Raw genomic sequence first — 9,592 nt, 5'->3', positions numbered from 1 at the left:
GGAAAGAGTTTTGGAATTAGGTCATCTTTTTCCCAATAAGGAAAGGATACTGGACTCAGGGGAAGCTCTTTAGCTTGGTAGCTTAAAAATCATTTTGTTCTCACTTGTGGAGAAAGCTGATGGATTTTAGGGGGCTTGTAGAGGTTTAACACACGGTGGAAGTGTGCCCTGTTGGGCACATGGTAGCAGTGGTCCTGGTCCCTTGAAGTAATCCATAACCACCCAGCAGCCCTGATCACACGTATCAAATACCTTTTCTGCCCAGAAGATGAAAATTCTGCTAAAATTAACCACAATTTAGAGCTGACTGTAGCCGAGGCGGGGTGTAATAAATCACTAGAAGAGCGATGCTGCATTTGAAAATAAGACTAAAATAGGACAGAGAAGCCATAATGAGCTGTTTGGGGTTTGTTTTTCTAAATACCATAGAAAAATTATTTTTGGAGCAAAAATTACCTTACTTTTGAGATATTCTATTATTTCCTCTACAATGTGAACAATTACAAATCCTTGGCAGTTTCACCTCCAAGAGCAGGCTGTTAGTCTCAGGGAATTCAAATAATACTTTACATACTTCTGTGGAAAATAAGAAGGATTACTGCCTACAGCCATATGATAAGACTTTCCATCTGCTCTTGTTTCTCAGGGCTTGTCCTCAGGCATTTCAGAGAGCGTGGAAGGGGGGTGGTTGGTTCGTAGTCAAGCAGTCCATGTGACTCTGGGGTAAAGACTTATGATGAGGTTTGTGTTTAAGAAATAGAATTACATTTTCCTTCCCAAGAGTCTTCTCCTGAAGCACTTCAGAACCCCCCGGGAGATGCTGAGGGAATGTTTCTGCTCACTGACAGTGGGGACACTGAGTTTCAGACCATGACTTTCTGTGGCAGAGCTGAGTTTCTGGGCTCTCTGCTTGCTGAGTCTCCAAAAAGACCTTTACTCAGTTCCCAGTAATGATCAGGTTATTTTCCTTCCCCACAGGAGTGCGAGACCTTTGAGAAGTGCTGCCCCAATGTCTGTGGAACCAAGAGCTGTGTGGCTGCTCGGTACATGGACATCAAGGGGAAAAAGGGGCCTGTGGGGATGCCCAAAGAGGCCACCTGTGACCGCTTCATGTGCATCCAGCAAGGCTCAGAGTGCGACATCTGGGACGGGCAGCCTGTCTGCAAGTGCAAGGACAGGTGTGAGAAGGAGCCGAGCTTCACCTGTGCCTCCGATGGGCTCACCTACTACAACAAGTGCTACATGGATGCAGAGGCCTGCATCAAAGGCATCACACTGAACGTGGTCACCTGTAGGTACCATCTCACCTGGCCAAACACCAGCCCTATCCCCCCAGAAACAACAGCTCGCCCTACCACCGCCTACTCTGAGACAACGGTCGTTGATATCCTGCCGCCCGCCTTGGTGAACAACCCCGTCCATCAGTCCGTCTACGTGGGAGAGACCGTCAGCTTCCTCTGCGATGTCACAGGCAGACCCAAGCCAGAAATCACATGGGAGAAGCAGGTTGATGGCAAGGACAAAGTTATCATGAAGCCAAACCATGTCAGAGGGAATGTCGTGGTCACCAACATTGCCCAGCTGGTCATCTACAACACGCAGCTGCAGGATGCGGGAATCTACACCTGCACCGCCCAGAACAGTGGTGGCCTCCTCCGGGCGGATTTCCCTCTGTCAGTCATCAGAGGAGAGCCCACATCCAAGGAAGCTTCCCAGAACAAAACACATTTTCCAACCGATGAGTGCCTGAAGCAGCCGGACAGTGAAGACTGCGGGGAAGAGCAGACCAGGTGGTACTATGATGCCAAGAAAAACAACTGCTTTACTTTCATCTATGGGAACTGCAACAGCAACCTCAACCACTTTGAGACCTACGAGAGCTGCATGCTAACGTGCATGAACGGCCCCATTAACATCTGCAACCTGCCAGCCCTCCAAGGCCATTGCAAGGCCTATGAGCCCAGGTGGGCCTACAATAGCTTGACAAAGCAGTGCCAGTCCTTCATCTATGGCGGGTGTGGAGGCAACGAGAACAACTTTGAGAGCCGGGAGGCCTGCGAGGAGATGTGCCCCTTCCCGAAGAACATGCACTGCAAGGCCTGCAAACCCCGCCAAAAGCTGGTGACCAGCTTCTGCAAAAGCGACTTCGTCATCCTGGGGCGCATCACGGAGCTGACCGAAGACCAAGACTCAGGACACGCCCTGGTGACAGTGGAGGAGATTCTCAAGGATGAAAAAATGGGATTAAAATTCCTGGGGAAGGAGCCACTAGAAATCACGCTTTTGAACATGGACTGGAGCTGCCCATGTCCCAACATGACCACAGTGGATGGCCAGCTCATCATCATGGGGGACGTCCACAACGGCATGGCCGTCCTACAACCAGACAGCTTTGTGGGCACCTCCAGCATCCGGCGCGTGCGCAAGCTCCGCGAAGTCATCCACAAGAAAACCTGTGAGCTTTTGAAAGAGTTCCTAGGATTGCATTAACCTCCCTCACGTGTGTGAGGCGCCCCGATCTGTGTTAGTAGGGCTAACAAGTGCTAGGCTAGTGCCAAACTAAACACGCTGTTTGAAGATACACTGTAGGAATTATGCAGAACCCCTATTGTAATCCATTAATGATGCTTAGCAACAACGTAGTTTGGTCTTTGGCAGGCACGTAAACCAGCAGTAAAAGGCCATTAATCTTGCATTGAAATCAATTTGTCCATATAGGAGTGCCATTTAACTAGGTGACTCACTGCAGTAATTATACAATTTTTATGTAGCTTCCATCATAAAGGATGGAATTCATAGCGTTTGTTTGGCTAGTTGGTACACAGCTAAGAAATATATAATGTCAATTTAATCTGTCTCATTTTCAGTCTGGTTCATCATTTTAAGTCACATGCTTGGCTCCTTATAGCAGCACTAATATTTCAAGACAAAAGCCTGTAAATTATTGTCTATATTTACAGTTGTGCTCATTTAACCAACTTATGCATTATGAGTTTGCTTCTTTTAATTGCAATTTTCCTTTTTTTTTCCTTTTAAAAGCCTCATTTTTAAATGGCAACTACTACCTGTGTTGCAGTCCTTACTGGAGGAGAAACTCCCTTGATCCTATACCCAGGACAACAGGTCCCTGTAAAAGCTCAAGGCACAGTCTTACCCTGAAATGACTTTTCTGTCACCAGAACAAGGTCAGCAAACACCCTCATTCCCAAGTTGAGTTTCAATCAATATATTTTATATCACAAAAATTCCAAGCCAGAAGGACAGCAGTGTGCTGCCAGCTTCTTGCTTTTGAAAAGCCTTTACACCTGAGCATACACAGCAATTTATTACTTATTTTCAGTAGCAATCCTGCTTTTATAGATGAGAGAGCAAAGTAAGAGGAGTCAGAACGAAATTCAACCTAGGAAACTGTAATACAGAGTCTGCAAACTGCATTAGGCAGACACAAAGCTCCTGAATCTGAACTGCACAAACACAAGCAGACAAAGTGGACACTTTTATCAGTGTCACCCTTTTAGAGCCTTTTTAGAGTCTTTCAAACTCAGAATACACTTTCCACCAGGCCACTGTATATGGGTGTATGAATGAATTCCCTAAGACAGCCAGCACGGGCTGTGGGTGGGAGCAGGTGAGTACACATAGGATCAATCATTTTAACATTTGGGTGTCCAAAAAGGATAACATTTGCCTATACAAAATCCTTAAATAAAGAAAAGGCTGATCCTGGAAACATCCTGCCTTGCTGGTAACTGTGATTGCAGGGAGGAGGGGCAAGCATGGCATAGTGAGCCTTGTCCCTGCCCCTCATTCTGTGGGCTCAGCCAAGTGACTGTGGCAGAGCTCAGAGCTTGCTGCCCTGCATAAAGGGCCAGTTCAGGGCTGGAGCAGTGTCAAGACACGTCCGGGTGAGAAGAAGGAAGGGAGGAAGGGAGGCAGGAAGGTGCAGGCAGTGCTGCCCCATGGTGCCATCTCATGGGCTCGCTGTGGGGCGGCCGAGGCTGGCAGCGGGCACACGTGTGCTGCTGCAGGCCTGTGTTGGGGCTGGGTACAGCAAGGGCTGGGGAAGGAGATTAAACAGGCAGATGTTGGACATCTGCACCCCCCAAAGCCTGTGCATGTTGGGTGTTTGGTTGTTGCGGGGAGGAAAACTCACAGCGAGGGAAACAGAGTTGGATGTGAGTCCAGCTCTGGCTCCCCTGATTCCATGCTCTGCACCAGCAGCCAAGCCATGGGTAGACACCACTGCAGGATGGAGAACTAGGCTCCTCTCCCAGTGGTTTGGGCTTGGGTTATTTCTGAAATATTCCTGCAACAGGAACAGATCTAAATCTCCAGTTATTTGGATAACTTCAGAAGAAGCTGCGTGGGAGGGAGAGAGAGGAGTCTGGACCAGGTTTTGCTGACCAAGAAAATACCTGCTGGGTTTTTGTTGTACCTTTCCTAAGTGTATGTGAAAAAACTCCAATTAAAGGCCCATAATGTTTGTGTATGTTCTTGTGGAGATCATTTTCTGCAGATGGGAGATGCTGACCCTGCTGCCGGCATCTCCACCGGATCATCCCCGGCTGTGGCAGCCACCACTGTCCCATGGCTCATCTGCCGTTTTTTGAGCAAGCTGTAGGAAGTGGCATGTTCTTGCCATACTAACACGAAGGTTTTGGAGGATGAAGGTTTAATAAAGACAGGATTTGTATGGCTCCTTTTCCCCTAAAGTTAAGGGATTTAGCAAGTGTGGGAGTGTTGAAGTGTCTCGGGAGTGTTGGAATGACTCGAGAGACATGGAGCTGGGTGTTCCAGAAGAGCTGGGATGCAAACGTAGCTGGGAGCAGAAAGCAGAGGATTCATTGCTGCTCCAGCCAGCACAGTGCAGTGCTGAATCCTGGGGTCTAAAGTGCTTTCTTGGCTTTCCCTCCTGGTGAATCCCCTGGGAAGGCAGCAGGCACTAAAAACATTCAGTGTGCAAGTGTTCTGAGGCACTGAGAGCCAGGGCTGTGCAAGGTGTGTCTGCCAGCCCCCTTCAGGCACACAGGCCTGGTGGGTGAGTGTTTTCCTGCGAGGGGATCCCGGAGGACATTCTGGGTCAGTTTTCCAGTGTGGTGGGGTGGGATGGACACTGAACAGACCAGCCCAGCTCCCTGACGCAACACAGCCACTCTTGTGTAGCTCCTGCCCAAACCTGCAGACATGACCAGATCCTGTTGAGCCCCTTGGGGTGCCCCTGGCTGTGTCCCACTGCACAGAACCATCACAGGTACCCTGAGGCAGAAGGAGCAGTGCCACAGGCATCCCTCGCCTGCTCACCAGGAAAAAAAACATTCCTGGCAGTGCTGGGAGCACCACACCTCCCCGTGGCACTGGACTGACCCCAACCCCAAGCCTCTCCACCTTCTGACCTTGAAGAATTCAGCTCTCCACTCAAAGCTAGTATTTTAGTTCAGCCTCTTATTAAACCCTTAAGAAGCCTAAAATTCAAGCCTGACCAGTCCAGCAGCCTGGGGATGCTGCTGCATGGGGCCAGTGCTGGAGGATGTTGCTCCACCTTTCAGGACTAATGGGCACAGGCACGTGGCTCCTGACCAGGAAATCCCTTTTGTGTTGCTCATGAGCTCAGGTTCCATCCTGCTCTGTGGGGTCCTTCTCTCAGGCTGTCAGAAAGCTGGAAGGAAATGCCAGTATTTAAAGTTTGTATAAAATGTATGAGAGGAGAGAGAGAAAGGGAAAAGCCTCCTTGAGTCTTTGAGCACCAGTGCCTGTGGGAGGCTCCAGGGAAGAGCTGGGGGATTGATGCCACCTCCAAAGCCACATGGCTGTGGCCAGTGGCTGATGTCAAAGATTTCCTCCACATGCAGACAGGAGGGAAACAGCATTTCCCACAGACACTGGCCCAGGAAGCAACACAGAATCATAGAATCATTAAGGTTGGAAAATACCTCCTAAGATCATTGAGTCCAACCAAGAAGCTGGGAACAGACGCACATCGGCTGGGTCTGAGACCTGCAGGAATTCTCCAGGGCTCAGGGATGGATCTGGGGGACACTTGACAGCCCTGAACCAGTGTGAGGTGCCCATCTCCCAACCTGGAGTGAGGATGAGAGGTGCAACCCCCGAATCTGCAAACTCTGCAGCTGGACGGACACCATCCAGCTCCTGGATCCTAACAGGAGTCACAGGTGGTTGTGTCTTGCTCTGCTAACAGGGGACAAACAGCAGCAGCAGCCAGGTGATGGCATGTGGCTGCTGCACACAGATTGCACGTGGGGCTGGTGCCACACAGGGCTGGTGCCACACAGCTGGCAGGGCATGAGGGTACAGGGAGCTGCACGCACGGAGAGCTGGCTGGGTGATTACTCAGAGACAGATCCAGCAGCAGCCACAGCGCCCAGAGCTGAAAGGAAAGAGGCAATTGAGCATGTTCTCATTGCAGAGACTCTAGATGAGGTCAGGCAGAAGATTTAATGGGCAACCAGCTCCAGAAGAAGGAGCAAACAGCGGTGATGACGCTACTGGAATATGATTCAGACAGCAAAGGTATTTAAGAGCTTAGTTTCCACTTGTTTTAAAATAAATTAGGGACCCCTGCAAGAAATCCCCGCTGGCTATGGGTCTCAGTTTCTGAGGGAGGTGGTTGTGATGAAGGTCATGCACAGCTTTAGCCAACACCTAATGATTTCCTGCAAAAAGAAGGATTAATTGAGCTGGCACCAAATGAGCACCTTGCACCACAGGACCCACTTCCTCCACCTGAAGCACCTTGTGCCCCAGTTGGCTGTAATTCGTGCATGTGCATGAGCATGTGCATGTGCTGGGAAATTCTTCCTGTGGATAATTACCAGGAAAAGATCATGGCCAGGCTGGTACCTCTACTGAGGCTGGATGGAGCCAGATTTTAAAGGCAAGGCTGTGAAAATGTCAGCCTGAGCAAGAACATCCAGTTTAAAGCCTGTTTTAATACCAAATATTTAGTGTTTTCCCCTCCTCCAGCACTGTTTACTGATTGACTACAAGTGACCTCCAGCTGCTGTATTGATTTACAGCAGCTGTCAAAGGGCAAAAAATGAGCCCCATGCCCAGGACCTGAGAAGCTCTGAATGGAGGTTGCACAACTGAGTGAATGTTCTGCCAGCACTTTCAATCTTGGAAAAAAAAAGTCAGCTTGGGTTCCTGATCTCCAACACAAACAGCAGTGGGATTTGAAGATAAGGTTGCAGCACTAGAGGACATATCTATTAGCCAAAAAAGCAGCACAGTCTGTTTAATTCTCAGCTATTTATGGCTGGGCAAATGATATGACATTTAGGTCTCAGAGTTTAGAAAGCAAATGGAAAGTCTTCCAAGGGCTGATAGGTGGGTCAGGTTTCAGTGAGGAAACTCTCCAACTCTGGTGTTTTTCTCTGTACCCATCCCTACATCCACCTTTCTTCCCAGCCAGCCTGTCCCTGCCAAAAGGTGTTGGGGGTCTCCTCCAAACCTCTGGCTCATTGGTGGACACAGACCTGCTCTGACAAAGGCAATGAGAGCTGAATGTCCATGTTTCAGAATTAGGGACACTTCGGGATGGGGTCAAGCCTCCCCCAGACCCCTGGTACTGTGCCCTGGGGCAGGAGACTGGTGCTCATAGGCTGGAAAGGGCCACTGGGCTTGTCCCACCTGGCAATTCCTAACCCCTGGCATTTTTTTCACCTTAAACTGTTCTTACAACAATCCAGTTGGACTGGATTACCTGGCATAAAAAGAACTACCCATAAAGGGCTTTGTGCCTTCTCTTTCTCCTTTGCTCTGCTCCTCACACCCCTGAGCCAAGGGGGGACTGTAACACGTGTAAAGGACATTGCTTCCTCTACTGTTTGAAATAAACAGGAAAACAACAGTAATAAATCTCCAGGATCAGATGGTTTTCACCCAAGGGTAAAAGTACTTACATAAAACATTGCTTAACCATTAACTGCAGCAGATAACCTTTGCGTCAGTCCATGGCAGGACCAGAGCACAGAAGGTGGCAAACATGGGGCTAATTTTAGAGGAGGGTTCCCAAGGGCTGGGTATGAAAACTCAGCAAGTCTGGTATAAACTGTAAGAGAGGCTAAAACTCACAGCTGAGTGGTAAATAGGATGTGAGAAGGAAGAGTGTGTGTACTTCAACAGAGGGAAGTGATGCTCTGTGACACTTTGAAGCAATCATAAGGACAGGGATGGTCCAGCTGAGGGAGTTGACTTGGGTCAAGGCCTTAGAGCTCCAGCTTCCTCACCCAAGGCTTTTAAAGTCATTTAGCTGTCCTGTGTCTGGGAGAGGTGTGACAGCCTCCTGAGACAACAACTGTTTGCAACATCAGAAGGAAAGGGTGAGACCAAAAGGTCAGTGTTCAGTGTGAGGAAAAGTCATCGGCAGTGCCCCAGGGAACCTGTGGAGATGGTCGGGGAGATGGATGGGAGAGGTGGAATATGAAGGTTGTTACTGAGATCAAATTATTCAGAGCTGCAAAACCACGAGCTGACTGTGAGGAGCTGCGGTAATGCCGAGTGACAGGATGATAAAATAGCAGATGAAATGTGATATTGATTAATATACATGGGGGGGAAGTGAGTCCTGGCTGTGCATTCCTATGACAACTTCAAGCAAGCTGCTCCCATTCCAGACCTGGGTGATCCACACATGGATCTGACGGGGGAGTCCAGCCTGGCTCTGGTGTGCAGGCAGCCCCCTGAGCAGATCCTCCACATCACACCTCTCAAAACAGCACCAGCAGCTTGATGACCTGCAACATTCCCATTAACAGGCACAAAAGCCCGTGGACTTCTCAAAATCCCAGCAGCACTGGCACGTGCTCAGGCTGGACAGGTTGCTGCCCTGCTAAGAGAATGCTCCTTGCTATTAGGAATGTGCTCCTGAGATCACCAGATAAATCTCAGCCACATCCCAGCCCCATAATATCAGATCTTGCTAAAACAGGGACCTCACCAGCATCTGCCCCCACAAGCAGCCCGTGCTGCAGGATGGACAACAGGCATGGACCCAAACCCAGCTCTGGAGCCCTGAGTCTGTTCAGAAGATCCCCACAATTCCTGCATCTCTGGTGCTTGGAAAAGATGCTGGAAATCACAAAGCTCCTTCTGGAAATGCCTCCAAGGCTGGCCTTGGCCGAATCTCTCCATCCCTGAACAGAGAGCAAGGTGCAACCAGGATATTCCAGGGGAGCTGTGGGGCAGAGGGGGTCTCACCAGCCTCAGCAGGACTCACCATATCCTAGAACTGTACAATCATCAAAGGGTTTGGGTTGGAAGGGACCTTTAAAGAGCTTCTCTTTCCATGCTGTGCCATGCACAGGGACACCTTTCACCAGCCCAGGTTGCTCCAAGCCCCATCCAACCTGATCTTGAATGTTTCCAGGGTTGGAGCATCCACCACGTCCCTGGGCAGGCTGTGCCAGGGCCTCTCCACCCTCACTGCACAGGCAGGGGCAGGTTCTCCATCCAGCACTGCCCGAAGCACAATTTAATGACAGAGCCACAGCCAGCACCAGCACCCAACAGTGTGACACGGTCACGGCACCCACCACGGCCCCAGCGTGACCCGAGGTCTTCCTCACACGGTCTC

The 9,592-nt window shown here is 49.8% G+C and overlaps 1 protein-coding gene and 1 long non-coding RNA gene across 2 annotated transcripts in view; both read left to right on the top strand.

Moving 5' to 3' along the window:
• WFIKKN2 (WAP, follistatin/kazal, immunoglobulin, kunitz and netrin domain containing 2) overlaps positions 1-4,489 on the top strand; it is a 6,253-nt gene extending 1,764 nt beyond the window's left edge. Inside the window, exon 2 of the mRNA XM_008644422.2 lies at positions 979-4,489. Within this exon, the coding sequence (XP_008642644.1) occupies positions 979-2,490 (1,512 nt within the window). The 3' untranslated portion in view covers positions 2,491-4,489. The remainder of the gene's footprint in view (positions 1-978) is intronic.
• Positions 4,490-5,937: 1,448 nt separating this feature from the next.
• LOC108444839 lies at positions 5,938-9,094 on the top strand. Its single transcript, XR_001859536.1, has 2 exons — positions 5,938-6,528; positions 8,775-9,094. It is a non-coding gene; the product is annotated as an uncharacterized LOC108444839 (long non-coding RNA).
• The last annotated feature ends 498 nt before the right edge of the window (positions 9,095-9,592 follow it).

Source organism: Corvus brachyrhynchos, unplaced genomic scaffold, assembly GCF_000691975.1.
Source record: "Corvus brachyrhynchos isolate BGI_N302 unplaced genomic scaffold, ASM69197v1 scaffold522, whole genome shotgun sequence".
NCBI lineage: Eukaryota > Metazoa > Chordata > Aves > Passeriformes > Corvidae > Corvus > Corvus brachyrhynchos.
Note: the sequence above shows the minus strand (reverse complement) of the source record. Positions and strands in the feature narration are given on the sequence as shown.